This window comes from Haemaphysalis longicornis, unplaced genomic scaffold (assembly GCF_048455015.1).
Source record: "Haemaphysalis longicornis isolate Haplotype H1 unplaced genomic scaffold, Haemaphysalis longicornis Haplotype H1 scaffold_3, whole genome shotgun sequence".
Classification (NCBI taxonomy): Eukaryota; Metazoa; Arthropoda; class Arachnida; order Ixodida; family Ixodidae; genus Haemaphysalis; species Haemaphysalis longicornis.
In genome coordinates, this window is record NW_027526335.1 from 69,991,233 (window position 1) to 70,008,372 (window position 17,140).

The window sequence follows — 17,140 nt, forward strand, 5'->3', positions numbered from 1 at the left end:
ATTAATTACGAAGCGCAAAAATATGATGCTCAAACCTGTGTCCAGGCAACAATCGGAATGTCTAGAAATCCAACACGGACCTTAAACTGTTCCCGTGCAGTAGGTCATTTCATCCAACTCCTTTTGAGCTTGAGAAAGTATGAGTCTCTTGCGCCCTTCTGTCAGCTGCTGTTCGTCGGCGATTGTTCGGTCACGTCATCCACAAGTGTGATAAACGTGTCGGTGTCGCACAGCACTGTACAAAAACAGCGGTTCCTGACTTGCCTTTCTGTTGTTTTTCAATGACTACATCCTTTTGAAAAGCGCTGACAATGTCTGTAGTTGCGCCGAACTTGTCGCTGTTGTCTACGATGCTCCGCTTAGGCCTAGCGGCCATTGGGACGATTTTGGTTGCTGTCGTATTACCACACGCTTTACGTCGCTTGCCATTATACTCGTGCAACATGTAATGCTTTCAGACCTAGTAAAGATGTTTTTCAGCGGGATTAGTCGCGCAAATAATCCAATAAACGGTAGCGCGACTCGGTCTACAATGCTGTCAAGCCATCATAGTGACAAGCGGGTGGTGCTTCAGCCCAGCGGTTATCGGGCATGTTGGTCCCAGGGAACCCTGCTCTAAACTTCGTTAAGTGCCAAGAGCCCCCCCGCCCTTCTCTCGCCATTTATTGTTCCGTTCACGCTACATTCACATGCAATAAATTGAAAAGGAAGCAAGCTTGCTTGCTTTTGAATTTATTGCACGTGAATGTCGACTTTACACGAACGCATACGCTAGCGGCATTTATCTCCAAACAGAAGAAATGCGCATGGGGGTAATATAAGGCCGAGTGTCAAGTGCAATAGTTAACCACGCAGCCCGTTTTCAGGGTCTGGCTGGCTACAAGCTGCTGGCGGGATTTATCGCGCAGCTCGCACCTTTGTGTTATGCACCGAGATGTGCTTACTGACACTCGGCCATGAGTAGTGGAGGTTCCTTAGATCGATTGCACCTCAGGTTCGCCATCTAAGTTACTTGGCGAGTGTGGAAGGAGGGAAAATTCATCAGTGGCTCACGGAACCCCGAGGGGGGGCCTTTCTTTGAGAAATCATGCTTTAGCCAATAACGTGCTCGCTACAGTATCAGCTTGATTTAAACGGCTGGTAGGGCACTTGAAAAAACGCTTTTTTTTTTAGTATTCCTTCTTTTGCACACGCTCCTGTGGAGTGCTGCTTTGGAAAGAGCATGGACGACTTTACCTGCCTGAGTGATTGCAAATAGCAGATAGTGCCGCTGGCTTGAGGTGCACTGAATGAAAAGACACTGACTTCTACGGACTTTTATGATTCTCTGACGTGGCCACAATTGACTTAAACACATTTTTCTGTATTTTCTAGTTACAATTTTTGCTTGAATTTCTGTACTGACAAACCTGAGTGTTCAAAGATGATAATGCAACCGAAAACAGAAAAGTCGAAATTTCCTAGAAAAAGTCGATTTTTTGACTTGCATCTCCCCTCAAAAGTCGAGAGTGCACCAAGCTCCTCTTAATGCAGCCTTGGTTAATTGTTTGGCCTGATCTCTGAGTTGTGTGTCTCTCGCATATGCTTCCATGAACTAAAGTTTAAGTTGGCTTGTATTATCAGGTTCAGTTACAACCCAAACTGACTTTTTTGGTGTTCCTGAATGCTGTTTCTAGCGGCATTGCTATTTCGCTTCTTCGAAAAAAGGTTGTTCCATGAAGTACAACACTACTATAGTGCATTCCCCACCCCCCCTAGTCATGGTCCTGGGATGCCCCAGTCCACAGCTGATCAATTTTCAGCACAAATCCTTGTGCTCCCGCTCTTGCACTCCCTACACCCTGGTGTTCACTCCCTACACTCTCAGTGTACTCTTCATGGTGTAGTTCAACTTGTTGCGGAAGGGTAACTGCGTTTTGTATTGAGGAGAGAGTAGGCCAAGCGGGGGTCGCATACGGCTTTTGGAGTGCAGACGTTGGTGCATGCATTCAGCTGACCGCCGTTGCGTGCCCCTCTTTCCAGCCGGAGCCAGCCTTGTGGGTGCGGCCTTCGACGTGCAGCCCGTGCAGGTGCCCCTGATCGAGGCCAGCGCCCTGCCCTCCCCCGCGTCGGCTCACCCTGTGGTGGCTGCCGCTGCAGTGGAGGCCACCAGCACAGCCGCTGTGCTGGTGGCCTCACAACCAGCACAACAGCAGCAGCAGCCCGCCGTGGTCGCCCTGCAGCAAGCACCACCCCCAGCAGTAGACAACCTGACAGCGGCAGCTGTGGTGGACGGACCGACACCCAACCTGGCTGAAAGCGCTGACATGAACAGGGTGAGGCAGCCTCTGCGGGGCAGGTTTCTTCGTTTCGCATTTTTTTTTTCTTTAGGGAAACGGCATCCTCGAGCTGCATTTAAACCATTTCTAGTGTTGACCTCACACTAGCTGTGCAACTGGGATGCCATTCATTTTTCCCGGACGAGTCTGCCAAACATGGCAAAAAGTAGGGCTCTTCGATCATGAGACTCACCGCGGACTCCCTGGGAAGCATTCCAGCATTCATTTTCCACACGTATTGGTATGGCGCGGGAAACTTTGGATGTGTTCGAGGCTGTAAGTTGAAGTGCCCCAGTGTTCTCACAGAAACGGTATGAAATGCAAAATAGGCACCCTGACCAGGTGCTTTTGTGCTTCGTCTCCCACCTTGTTCCGTAGTTGTTGACCCCTCCTGACTCAAGGGCATCCACTTCCATCCACCTAGCATGGATAAAGGAGAATCTTTTAGTTCATCTTGGGAAGGAGACAAGGGCTGCAGACTTGAAAGGCTTTTTTGGGCAGTGTGGCATTCAGTTCCTTTGTATGAGGTCGAAGATCTTGCGTTCAAAATGCTCTGTGCTGCTTAGGTAGCTTGTCCTGCCGTGTTATCCAGCTACCCCATGTATGGCTTGGCAGTGCCCCTCTTCGCTTCTCCTCTTTGTCTGTAGTCCCTTGCATTGACAGCCCTTTGCTTGTGAAAGCTTTGTCAGAATCACAAAAACGTTGTGCAAGTGAGGCATCAACAACGAGGTGTGTGAATACAGCATACCGTGGATGGGAGTGGAGCACTGATGGGGTGGCCAGCCTGTGACAGATGACATTAACAAGCGTCAAATAGAGGAATGCCGAACAGACATGCTCATTAGGATGGGACAAGGTGATGGACAAGAAAACTCTTGAAGTTAGGACCACTCAGGCAATCACGTACAGTCAAACCCGGGTATATTAAGGGGGGACGCGGGTCTTAGAATGGTCAAAAATGGCCAAAATATCGATTTTGAGAAAATCCAATTTTTGGAATTATTGTACCTTCAAGCACCTGCCTTCAAAATATCAACGCGAAATTCCATCGGGAAATACTCTAAAATCATGTTTTGAAACGCCTCGAGGGCCACGAAATGCCCAGAATTGGGCAAAAGTTGCTTCAAATTCCCGCGCGCCCCGCGGGCGAAGCAGCCGACCGATCGCCGCCATCTTGGTCTTGTTTTGAAGCTTGTTTCTTTGTGCGCATTTTGCGATATCTCAAAATGGCGTCGCTTGAGTAGAACCACCGGCCTTGCCAGTTTTCCGAAGGCACCTTCTCGGCCGCTGATTGGCTAGAGCGGGCGCGCGCGGTTTGAGTTCGCCATACGACCCCTCCCATTGGTCGGCGCGACTGCTGTCATGGCGGTCGCCATCATGGCGTCTGCTACGCGCGTCTGACGGAGTCCGCTCTTCTGGCGCAGCGCTCGCTTAGAGCAGTTTTTTTTTACAGTTTCTTCTAATTCTTCCATCGTGTACTTTCGTGAATGATGCCAGGAGACGTACGTTTGAAGAAGACGACCCTTCATGCGCACGGGAAGCGAAAGCGTCGTCCGCCTATCCCAAGGTCGCGTGGTGCGACTTCGGGCCGCTCGACTCCGCCGGATGAGAATCGTTCGCCGCCTCGTATTGCCTCGCCTGCCCCATCGCCTGGCCAACCACCTCCGGAATCCATACCTGGTCCAAGCACGTCCTGCCGGCTTGACACGAGGTATTACACGGCGGAGGAGATCGCCGCGCGTACGGAACACGCGGACGAGGTCAAGCGCGGAACGGAGACTAAGTCAGCAACGCAGCGGAAATTCGACCTCCTTGAAGTGGATTTGGCGCACTCAGAGGAAGAATCCGGCACAGATTTTGTCTTAGTGGATTTTGCAATGCTGAAGGACCTTTTCGCGCACGTCAGGTGCGGCAAGTGCGGGCTGGCGGCGCCGGATTTGAGGAAGCCTGACCGGCAGTACGGCCTCGCCGTGAAGCTCGAGGTGACGTGCTCGATTTGTGAACACCGTGTGGAACGTTTTTCCTCGCCAAGGACCGAAGGATCTGGCAATATCACTCTTTTTGAAGTGAATATGAGGGCTTTGAAAAGTATTCAAAGCATGGGGAAGGGGGTGACTGCTCTTTCAGATTTTTGTGCTGGTATGAACTTGTCCCACAGAGGCCTGCACCACAAGACATTCCAAGCGCACTTGAGGAAAGTGGTTCAGGTTTGCGAGGACACTGCAGCAGCCTCTGAAGCTGATAGTGTGCGTGCCATCAAGGACTTGTACACCTTGGTCAGCCGCCAAACAACACAGATGATATGTTTGATGGCACGTGGATGACAAAGGGACGGTTGTCACACATTGGAGTGGGCTGCATCATTGGAGTGTACACCGGCTTGGTGATTGATCATGTAGTCCTCTCTAACTTTTGCTTAGGTTGCACCATCAGACCCAAAGCTTCAGATGAGGGCTACGAAGATTGGCTGGCAGACCATGAGTGTCAGCGAAACATTGACTGTGGTGCAGGACGCATGGAGGTAGAGGCAGCCCTGATAATGTTCAAGCGCTCGCTCTCCAAGAATGGGCTGCAGTACACAACCGTGATGTCCGATGGAGATAGCCGCACCATGCACGGCTTGAAGGAAAAAGGCGTCTATGGGTTTATCCCCTGAGGCCAAGAAAGTTTGCCTTCCAGCTACATTTATTTTCCCCAAAAGACTCTTTTGAGGGCCAACAACATGATGCATTTGCGGAAAACGCACTGCGCAGTGTCCCACCCCTGTATCCTCTCAAACTTCCAGCATAAAAACCGCGAATGAAATAGCCTCACCAAAGAACAAAAAAGGGGGGCACCTAAAGCAAGTTTCACCCTCACACTTTTGCCGTACACAATATTCTGGGTACCACAGTGCACTGTAATAGATGATGGCACTTCACGAAGGACTGTTGCAGTTTTCACGACGCCAGCAAGACACCACCAGATTTCACAACGCTAACAAAATGCCAACAGATTCGAAGTCGATAAATTTTGCTAAATTCCTGTTGGGGTCCGTTACTTGGCCTTTTGTATCTCCAGTTCTAGTTGACATTTTTGGAATCCAAAGACAGATTTGAAAATGGGAAGAACATGTCTTTGTTACTGGGAAATTTTGAAGCTACACTACTGATGGTTCATCTCATAACACATGGCCAAACTTCAAATGCAGTTTTCTCAGTTTCATATTTTTGGTCACTTCCCTCAGCCTTACGCAGCTTTTTGGAAACTTATTTTTGCTTCATAAGGTCAATCTTGGTACCATTTTTTTCAGTACAGCCTGAGGCAGCCGATGACATTCTTAGTTTTTCTGTTTAGGCTACGCATAAATGATGACTTGCAGTTATTTTGATGAGCCAAAATATCCAATACTGCCATTTTTGTACTTGACATATTTTTTTAGGATGCCGTGACTTTAGAGAAAAACGAAGAATGTCATCGGGTATGGGAACTCTCTGGCTATCCATTCATGTAATTAAAAGCGACAAAATGCAATGCGAAAGTTCATTAAAGCTGCGTAAGAAATTACCTAATTGCAGTTTAGACTTTGTATGATAACTTTTGAACTAACAGCACCAGCTCAAATATAATTGCATATTTGAAATCTACAGAGAAAAGCACACCAGTGTGCAAATTTTCATAAGTTTCTACCCATAAATAAAAAAGTTAGTTTTAAGACCCTCGTCCCCCCTTAAACTCGCAAAAAAACTCCTACAAGTTTGATATAGGGAATATTTCGTTATAAGCAGGCTAGACAACTGGATGCCATAATAGCACATCCCGTTCAACACTGTATTTACGAAACTGCCTTTCTTTTGCACGAAACGGTCCTGTAACTTCTTCTGCCTAAACTACTTCGCCGCCTGCGACAGTATGCGCTTCTCCGCTGAAACTGCAACCGTTGATCTTTGCAAAGAAACACCAGATTAGTGCGAGTGCACCTATCACCTCGGTGGTTGTGGTCAAAAGATCGTTGTTGCTTTCCTTTGGTCCCCTTTTTTTTTTTTTTTTTTTTCCTGCTTACATCAGTTCTGAGAAGCTCCAAGCAGCTACGAGCACGTCTGTATTTTATTTGCCCGTACAATGTGTATGGTGGAAGCAGTTTTGGGCTGCTTGGAGGCCAAAAAAAGAGGGCGCTTGTTGCACCCAACTTGCACTTGGTACGGGTGTTGGCCACATAGTCTTCCAAACTCTGCTGTGATCGCGACACCATCGTCTGCACTCACAAACTCGCCAACTGTTGATCCGGCAATGGCGACAGGAATCTCTGTCAGCTTGCTCCACATTTGGGCATCATCAGCGGTAGCTTCGTTGCACTCCTCGGGATTTCCAAACTCGCAACCGGTACATGCCAGCCGGCATGTCTAAAGCAGTTTCGGGTGGCTTGTTTCACAACATCTGCCCAGGAATCTTGTGTGCTGTGCTGACGTTTGACTTCTCACCACATTCAACTTAATTTATGCTTGCCAGCTTTTTGGCAAAAGAAAAAGTCTGCCGTTTCGCCCTAGCTAGAGCCACTAAATGGGCCTTTATATATGGCATTAGTGCTAGCCACCACAGCTGCACTTCAGAAGAAATGCCACAAAGCGTGAATGACGCAAACACAATGGATGAGAAAAGCATGGAGGCAACTCGCGTCTGATTGAGTGTCTGAGTAAGTGTGGCGGGAGGGCCAGGGTCATTTTTTGCAAGGGGGTGTCGACTGCTTGCCCTACACAGTGGAAGTGGCGCAGTCATGATAGAAAGAGTGGAGGGAAAGGGGGAAGAGCTGCCCGCTGCCCATGAGCGTTTGGTTTAAACAACTTTTATGGTGTGCCGGCAAAATTTCTCCTCTGCTGTGAGGGAAAGCCAACTTTGGGGGACACTTCGGCGGCATTTGTGGTTCGATATATCGGGAGTTGCTAGTATTTTTGTTCGACAAAAGCGTAGTTTTTGCTACGTGTTCTCCATTGTAAATATACCGTGTCCAGAAATATTCTGATATACAGGATGATTCGATGTAAACGGGTTTGATATATTTGGGTTGAACTGCACACCCAGGAGTTGTGTCCTCATCACAAAATAGCAGCCCCCAAAACATTGTCATCAACATCAACATGACTCAGCTATCTTCTGCACACCAGTTTTTCTTGTTCCTTTTCATTAATGCCTAATTGTTTTGCGTTTGCAGCTACGTGAACACTCCAGGCGTTTGGCAGCAGTTCACTGCGTGTTTAAATTAAAGTTCATCGAAGTTCATTGGAAGCCATCCGCTGCAAAGCGGCTGAGCTCACGTGCCAAGGACTGTGAAGAGAATTTAGGCTTCCAGGTCCTTGGTGCAGTGTTTTATTTTGCAAGTGTAGGAATTTTGCCCTTCAAGAATTTTTTCCCTAGTTCTGACAGCTCTGCTAAGGGACTTCAGCAGACAGCTGTGTCGATGGTGGACGAGGATGGGAAGTAAATAAAGTGAAATTTATGAGCTTTTGTGCAGAATATTTTCTGTCACCTTTTTTCACCTCAAGTTAAGGGGACGGGCTCCTCCAAACAACTTTTTTTTAATAATGAAGTTAGGAGGCTGAAATTTTCACAGCTTGTAGAGATTGAGCTCCTCTGGTCATATATGCAATCAGATTTTGAATAGCTGCTCCGGATAAAATGTTACGCAGCATGACTTTCAGAAAAATGGCTTTTTTGTGCACACTTTTTTTTATAGTAAAAATCTTTTCTGAAACTTTTAAAATAGCCTAGGTGGTTCCTTATGAACTGCAGAGTGCACAAATCTACCTGAAAAAGCCTCATATTCATTTTCCTCACCACAAAAAAAAAAAAAAAATGACTGGTAGTGTGCCTTTTCTTGTTCTGTATATTTTTGTTTTATGACCGTCAGAAATATCTAAGGACACAAATTGCGTAATGAACAAGATTTGTGCACTCTACGTGTCATAATGAACATCTGTGCAAAATTTCATCGTGATACGACAACTTTAAGTGGGAAAATAAGTGTGCACAAACGGACAAAGTGTGCACAAGAAAACGGACAAAAACAACAAGCTGAGAAAAACGCAATTGAAAGTTTATTTCTTTGCCAGATTCAGAAATTCTTGCTCGAACAACATGAAATTTGGTGGGGATACAGTCTGAAATGTCCACATTGAGGTACTAAAACTAGAATGCTCCTGCTGCATAAGTTGCACCCTCACGGTTTTTGCGGGGGTAGTCCTTGGTACGGGACAGTTTCTCCAGGCTGCGGCAATAGGGCTAGCCTTAGCAGTCAGCTTGGCAGACATCTGCCTGATCCTCCGCTGGTCACTTACATTGCTTAGTCTGACCAGTTCTTCTGAAGGGAAGATTCCCAGTTCTTGGAGAACTTGCTCAAAGCTAGTGTGGCCCCTGTTGAACCACAACCCTGCGAGGGCAGTGGCCGTCTCCACTACAGTGAACTGCAGGTTGTACGATAGCGTCCTGTGCCAGATGCACAGTGCTGCTTCTGTCTCCATGGCATGGGATGGGCAGTCGACATTTTTTTCACACACAAGAGGCATGAAATACTTGCCACACTTCCTCTTCTTGCTCATCAAACTTTTGGTGGCGGCTGCAAGTAGTTTGACAGCACCTCAAAATCAAGGCAGAGACCAGTGTCAAGAGAAATGGCAGTGCCGACACTGTTGTGGCTCGTGTCTTTGCTTCTGCCAAGTACCATCAAACATCACACTGAGGTCAGTCTGACCAGCTTGCAACGCAGTTACTTGCCTTGCTTCAACAAGGTTGTCAGAGACGCCTTTTGTGGCCGCAACATGAACTTTCTTGGCAGTGTTGTAGAATGTCTTTTGATGCTGTGGTTTTGGTAGACCAAGAATGGCACAAAACCTGCACAGCTGATTGTGTCCGATGCCAACCGCGCGTGCAGCGAGTACCGCTTTCACATTGACGGCGAAACTATCACGAAACTATCACGGGGACTTCCCCTGCAGAGTTCCGGTTTGCGGCCTCCGCGACCGACGGCGGCAGCGCGCTGCGACGAGTAAACAGAAGAAATCACTCCCGCAGGGCACTTCTCGTTTTTGCACTTGAGTTCCAGTACCGATGCGAGGCCCTTCCGCTTGTTCGCAACCTCAACTACGACGAGTTCGCACTTCCCACACGTCGCGCACACGGTGCCACTCAAGGTCAGTCAGAGCGCCGACTTCACAGATAACTGCACCGCTCCCGTGGCTGGCTGTCTCCTCACCTTGGAAGGCTGCCGACTTCTTCTCCGATGCGCTTATAAAGCCGATATCTTCGCTGATAAAATCAGCCCCGCCTGGTTGAGCCGCGCTTGCAACGCTTGAAGGCCCGGCGCCGTTAGGCCTCACGGTGCCGGTCGTGCCGGCATTAGCCGTGGTCGTCACAATGCTGCGCCGCTTGCGCTTTCCTTTGTACCGGCACGAAGTACGCTGCTTCTGGCGACAAAAGTCACGCTTCTCCTCACCGTTCACGATTAAAAACACACGATAAGGAAATAGAAAAGATAGCGCGAAGTAGCGAACGGAACGATGCGGGCGATGGCGGCTCACAAGCGGCAAGAGCCAATGGCGGTCCCGATTTCGCGTCACGTGATTTAAATGCCCAGTGGGAGCTCGCAAAACAAGCGGGAAGAAACATTTTTAAAATTTTTTTTACGCGGAGATACGAAGCTGGCGAGCGGCTCAATCGAGAGAAGAAGGCTTGTTCTACCTCAAGTGACCGAAATGGCGGCGAGCCACGCTGCCGTGCGGAATAAATTCTCAAACCTGGCCAAAGTTCGGCTTGATTGCGCGATTTCTTGGGTCACCGCGAGTCATTCAGACGCATTTTTTACTACGTTATCGTTCGTATTTCGTTTTCATTTTTTTACCTATGAAAGAAGGATAGTCAAAGATGCTAATGCAAGAGAAAACAAAAAATCAGTATATTTCGAAAAAATCGCGTTTTTTCGACCCGCGTGTCCCCTTAAGGGGTTGACCGACATAGTTTGGTTTGTATGCTAATTATGTTTGTAACGGGTAGCCAATTACTGTCGATGGGGTTACAAAGCAGGGCTCTGTGTTTGCCTCGCAAATTTGACCTTTGATCTATGGAACTGCAAGCTCATTGATTCCTTCCTCCAGTCTTCTTGCACCTCGCCGAGATTGTTAAATTCCACGTGGTAGCATCAGGTGACAATTCGTGCATTGCTTTGCAATTTGTACACGTCTGGCCCTTTTCGTTTCCTTCCAGCCCCACACTGCAGATGCGTTGGGCATTGCCGCTGCCACACCCATTCGAGTGCAACCCCCATCGCCGCCAAGCATTTCATCTCTACTGGACATCTCGCTACCTGAGAGTAAGTTCCCACTATCTCAGCATGGTGGCGGCGTGTCTAGAAAGCGGCACTAGTTCCCTGTCACTGTCTTTACCCTTTGCAGTCCTAAACTTTTACCCCATTTCCGGCTGTCCTAGTCCAAAACTGTTTCACCATTTCTGGCGTTGGGAAGAAAAACGCAAACTATGCCAGAAAAACTCCCAGGATAGTTATTTTTTTCTCTTGCGTGTGTCAACAGAGTTGCTGTCTCCACTGCCGTCGTGGTCTTCGTCACTCGCTTCCGTCAAATCACTGCCATCACTATGTGATGGAGGAACGTAATATTTTTTCTCACTAAAGTCACCATTGCTTTCGCCAAATGCGCCACCGTAAAATGCGCGCGTTGAGAAAGTGGCCATGCTTCTCAGCGAACAGCATGGAGAACGCTGTGGGATCCAGAAGGCCCATGCTGATAATTGTGCTGCACCCTGTGCAAAAAAGAATAAACTTCAACAAACAATAATCATATCCCTCAAGAGATGGCGCATCATGTATACAAAGAATGCGCTCGCATAGCAGTGAGTAAAACTGCAAAATTTAACCCGAACACCCTTGTACGGCAGTGCCCGACAGCAGACCGCTACGGCCAAGTTGCATCGTCAGGCAGAGCCCAACAAAAGACCAGAAAGGGTTAACAAGGCCATGCAGACAACACACATTTGGTTCATTCGGAAGATTGCCTTGTTAGAATCGTCCGGACACCACTCTTGACGTAAACTTCGCTCAAATAAGCTATATAATTAGGAAAAAAGGGAATGGCCATGCAACCCGCTAGCTCATTTCCTACAACGGAACCTATGATGTCACATGTGCCATTTCTGCGATTGACTGAGGCCGGCAAAAGCAAATGCAAAATAGGCAGGGCTTATAAGCTTGCCAAACGAGCTATTTGCGCTTACATTTAGTGCACATTCTCTTTATAGCAGTAAGAATGGTGGGATAAACAGTGGAAGTTATGATAGTGCACGTAAACTTAGAAGTAACGATGCATACTGCTGTTGGTACTGCACGCACTATGCTTGTTTTAGCTGCACAGCACTGCGGCGCTTTGAGGTTGTCTCAGACGACACTGGCCGATTGACGCAAGCGACGGTGTCTTACATGACCATATTTGTCGAGCGAACACCATGTTTCACTAAACAATTATTTTCTACCTGAACAAAAACAAGCCAGGTACAAATACCGCCGAAAACAAAGCAAAGGCAGAAAATGGCTTGCCGCGGTATGGTGGCACCATCTCAGTTGAAGACCTGTTTTTGTGATGCCATTACCGACATATTGAGAACACACGATTTGGAGGGAAAATAAATGTTAACTTAAGGGGGGACACTGGTCTTGAGGTCCGAAAATTTGCCAAAAAATCAATTTTCTGTATTAATTTTATTTGCAGTCTACAGGTCCCAAAGAATGCACCTGCAAATATCATAGCTGTATCATAAGTGTTCACAAAGCTGTTGCCCTTTGAAGTCGCCTAAATGACCATTTTTGCCTATGTTTGCAAATTTCATGCCCTGTTTTCTCAGAACCAATTTTTTTCCCTCATGGTCAGCTGTCGGGTACAATATCTTGGGATGTACTGGTTCGATTTACATCATTTTTACTGCATTCGAAAGCTTATGAACTGAACAGTGCAATAAAACCACAATAATATAGAACGTCTTTTTTGCTGGCACAAGATTTTATGCAGTTAGTTTTACAAAAACATTTTAAATTGATGACCCAACATTTACGAATTTGACAGCGTTCGCAGAAACCATGCTAAAATTACTGCAGTGGTATAGTTGCACTCCCTGGTCTTTCTAGAGCACAAAGGGATAAAAGCTATTTGAGTATTTCATAGGTATATAATGAAAAAATTGCCCGAAACGGAGTGACATAACATGGAGTGACATAACATGACATAACTCTAAACTTACACCCCATTGATGAAAACTGACTGCATATTTGTGCTCAGGATGTTGAAATACACTAAATGTGTAAATCTCAAGCACATAGGTTAAAAAATAACAAAAATGTCCTCAAGACCAGTGTCCCCCCTTAAATTGGTTTATTTCTCAGTAAATAAAGCATCATTTGCTTCCGGACAAGCGCTGGGGGTACTATAGAACACGAAACCTTTCGAATTGTATTTTGTCCGCATGGCCCTCTTGAGTAAGAATTAGTGCCACAGAGCGTTGAGAGAGGGCGCAAAGTGTGCTTTAAGTGTGCAGGGAGTAACGACGGAGAGAGAGCGTGTGCAATCGGTGACTAAAGAGCCCCTGGCAACTTGCAGGTCTTCCCTCGGATGGCACGGCTACGCAGATCTTGGTAGATGGCGACACACTGCCGAGCTTCACTGGTGGCAACAGAGCGGAACTTACCAGTGAGTGGGCACAGCTCTGTTCTATCACCACCCAAACAAAAAACTGACAACCAGCTTTTTCTAGGAGTACTGACACGAAATTTTTGTGTTACGTTTTTTTCGCGGCTATAGGTGCCTACGAGCCGAGTAATCATAAAATGGCACATTAGGTTGTCGAACGCAGCATAAACAGTTACTTACAGCTCCTTTTATTCGTGTCAGTTTCGGTTTTGGTGGAGCGAACACCGAGGCAGTGGCCATGACGGGAAGGCGCATTTGACGTCACTGTTATCGCCGCACCACAGCCAATGTCAGTCTGCGCGCACCAGAATGACCCGACCAGCTGTAGTCACACGTGACGTCAGTCCCAAAAACTGTGACGTGATGCACAAGGGGGAAAAGCGCGCGCCAGCAGCACCGCGACCGCCTCGTTACATCACGGGAGCTCTGACGTCGGCCGTTCGGGTCGAAGCGCAAACGATATCATGAGCTTGTTAGGTGACGCAGATTCAGTGTACTAGAATAGAGAGGTGTGTCGCTCGGGGCCGATTAGGGGGGTCCCTTTTGCGAAGAAAACTTCTGCTGAGGAACTCCTGTTGTAAGCAGCGCCCCTGGCGCCTGCTGCTTTTCAGTTGGTTTCAGGAGTTTTGTTTGTTATATTATTCCTCATTTATTGCTGTAAATAGTTTTATTTCTTTATTTTATGACATAAAGTTTTATAAAACCCGTCAAATAACTGTTTAGCTTGATTTAAAAACTTACAGGTGGCGCTGGCTGTAGGGGACGCCTGCTGCTCCATACATTTTTTTCATCGCAAACGAGACCCACGCTTTCCATTGGTTTTTCCCCAGCACGACACACCTTATCTTCAATTACATTGTCGCGCAGATGAGCTTTCTCGTGCACGCAAGTTAAAATTGGTTTAAAGTACGTTCTACTGATCGGTTTTCATTTAATCTTCCGAGGGGGTATCTCCATATACGCAGGAATCTTTTTATGTAGTTATCTGAGCTTTGAAATTTTGTCTCAGTACTCCTTTAACAAATTACAGAATGAGTTTTGATGTGACACTTTCAGACTTCTGTCTTACCTAATTAAAACAAACTAAAGATTGCAACATTTTTGGTCATCGTGGTAATTGATACATAAGCCCCTATGGCTGCACAGCACACTGCTTTGAAAGCAAAGCAAGCAGTGGGAGGGTGCAGCGTGCAAGCCTGGCTATATAGGCCCCGCTTTCCTATTACTGTTGCTTTGATGTTGTGCGTGGGTCAGGTTTCTGCGTCGGGCGTCTTGTGAGCCTGACGCAGAACTCTAAGCTGTGTTTCCAAACTGTGCGTTTCAAACATTGTACCAGATTAACCACACTGTGAGCTCATGCATCAGTGTGTTCACAAGTCAGTGTGAAGTTCACTGGGATAAAAACACTTTGCCATGAGGTGCTATTTTTCTTTTACCTTACCTGGGATTTCTTTGATTCAAGCAGTAATGACAGCTCCAACAGTTTGAGTTAAGGGGGCACATAGGTCTTTGGGACCAAAAAATTGCCCAGAAAAGCATTTTTTTTTCAGTATCGCTCTTTCCTTAGTTGGCAGTCTTTCCCACGAAAAGCTGGTACAGTTGAACCTCGTTGTAAGAGGCATGGATGGAAGAGAGAATTGGGTATAAGAGACACTATTCACCCACTTGGATGGCCACCCTATCTTTACCATTAAATTGACCTCTTTTATAACAGACATTGGATGTAGAAGATAGTTGGCTATAAAGAACAAGTTATCCTTAAAATTTGGTCAACTATCTCGCTTGTAAGAAACATTTTAACATTAGATGCGGGTTCGATTCCCGGCCGCAGCGGCCGCTTTTCTGATGGAGGCGAAAAGCAAAAACGCCCGTGTGTACGAGATTTCGGCGCACGTTAAAGATCCCCAGGTGGTCAAAATTAATCCGGAGCCCTCCACTACGGCGCGCCTCATCGCCTGCGTTGCGTCGGAGCGTTAAACCCTACAATCAATCAATCAATCAACATTAGATGCGGCGCCACCAGTCACTAACTGCAGTTGCGTTCATTGTGAAATCAAAGGGGACGACAGACGCCTACAGTCGCTATTTATGGTAACTTCAGCAAACACAGTGGTTCAGTCAGCTATGAAACGGTGACAAGAAGCACTGCCAATGTAAATGCAATGTACAGAAGTGGTTAAAGCTTACCGTCATGCGTACAAGCACGACCGCACGTGCGAGCTTCTGCGCAAGCTACAAATACAAGGAGTGCGCAGAGGGCTCTCCCAATCGCGTAGCTCCCAATCAAGAAGCCTTGCAGATGTTGAATCCTGCAAGCGTGATGAATAGCCAGAGCGCACAGTGTCTTTTGCTGTGTGCTCTGGCTATTCTTCAGGCTTCAGGCTGTGAACTCGACACCTACGATTCATCTTCCGCAAGCAGTGAAAGAAGAGAAATCTTGTAGAGGCCATTGTAGAAAACTAAATACAGTCACGAAGCAAACAAAGATGCAGATTTATTTCATAAATTCTGTGGTCAAAACATCAATTAGAACAGACCTTTTGCAATGTGCTGTAGCATTCTATTGAGCTTATGTTAGTCAAACGATGCCGACGTTGAACTAGGGTTTAAAGCGCCGATGCAATGCAGGCGATGGGGCGCGCCGTAGTGGAGGGCTCCAGATTAATTTTGACCACCTGGGGATCTTTAACGTGCGCAGAAATATCGTACACACGGGCGTTTTCGCTTTCTGCCTCCATCAGAAAAACGGCCGCTGCGGCCGGGAATCGAACCCGTGTTTTCTTGCTCAGCAGCAGAACGCCTTAGCCACCGAGCCACCACGGTGGGTTTGATCAATTGAATGAAAACACGATTCCCTGCTTATAAGAGACCTCTCATACAAGTGACAGAAACTGCTTTAAAGGGTTTCAACTGTACTTGAACAGTACCAGGTCCTTATAACTGCCGTACTGGCCCGATTTCGATGAAAAAAATACTTTTCTCAAACTTTTTTCCTTTTTCGCCTCGACCAGTATCGCAGTGAGAGGAAGTTCTTGTGGGGTACATCCCAGCATGTAGAGCAGGTAGAAAGATTAGTTCTTTTGCAGTGTAAATCTGAATGTTTAAACCATCCAGTAAGGCAAGCAGATTTTCCATTTTGTGTTTTATTAATTTAATTAGCATTATTTCCAATTGGTTAGCAGGAGTACCTCAAACCTATAGGTTAGAATTTATGTAAACTTGTGTGTGATTGCAAAACAAAAAAAAAACTGCTTCCCAAATATCATTCTCCACAACTTCTGGCATCTATTTATGCCTTGCTGGTAATCTTTTGTTGAGTAGTTTTTTTTTTTTTTTTTCATTGTTCTCGAGAACAGTCAAGAAATATTTTTAATTATCTCGGACACTAAACTCCTTGCATCAGAACTAGCTGGGCATTTGAAATCAGCTAAAAGAACTGAACAAGCCCATAAAGTTTTGGCACCAAAAAACCTTTATGCTGTTGTGGCATGAAAGAATGTGTATGTGTGCTGTGGCTGTGCGATCAGTTAGAATCAAATCCGCGACGTGGTGTAACCTTGTGGTGTTCACACTTTGCGGCTAATGCTGTTGTTACGGCTCTCCCCGAAGCCGTATGGGCACTTTCAGAAAACACTTAACACACTCTCCGCTATCCCCTTCTCTTCCAGCTCTTCCGGCCATCGATACAGATAGCCCAGTGATCGAAACTAGCAACCCACTGCCAAGCTTCACCCAAGTCACCGAGTCCAGTCTTGCAAGTAGGTTCAAACCGCTGTCTGCCGCTGTTGCTAAGTTTTGCAAGAGTACGGTCCTTGTACTCCTCACTCCCTATGAGATTATGTCTCCGGTGGACGAACGTGAAGCACTGTCACGCCTATAGAGTGTGTATCAACGCCCCTCGCTAAGAGGTCAGCGTAAACCTGCCTCTGGGTGTGAGGTCGCAGAGAATTCTACTCCGCAGCAGGGATTACGATAAACAGAAATGGCCAAATTTTTTTACAAATAACCCAAAAATGATATTTGTATGCTCCTATCATGGCTCTGGCTGTGGGAGGGCCAGGAGGTGTTGTGTGAGAACTCTCGAGCAATACACAGGAAGTGGTA

The 17,140-nt window shown here is 46.8% G+C and overlaps 1 protein-coding gene across 1 annotated transcript in view; it reads left to right on the forward strand.

The window, feature by feature from the left end:
- The window catches only part of Crm (cramped chromatin regulator), a 59,133-nt gene that overhangs the window by 34,469 nt on the left and 7,524 nt on the right, over nt 1–17,140 (forward strand). The window contains exons 14-17 of the mRNA XM_077703377.1: nt 2,023–2,315; nt 10,551–10,656; nt 12,947–13,036; nt 16,705–16,794. Coding sequence (XP_077559503.1) covers nt 2,023–2,315; nt 10,551–10,656; nt 12,947–13,036; nt 16,705–16,794 — 579 coding nt within the window. The remainder of the gene's footprint in view (nt 1–2,022; nt 2,316–10,550; nt 10,657–12,946; nt 13,037–16,704; nt 16,795–17,140) is intronic.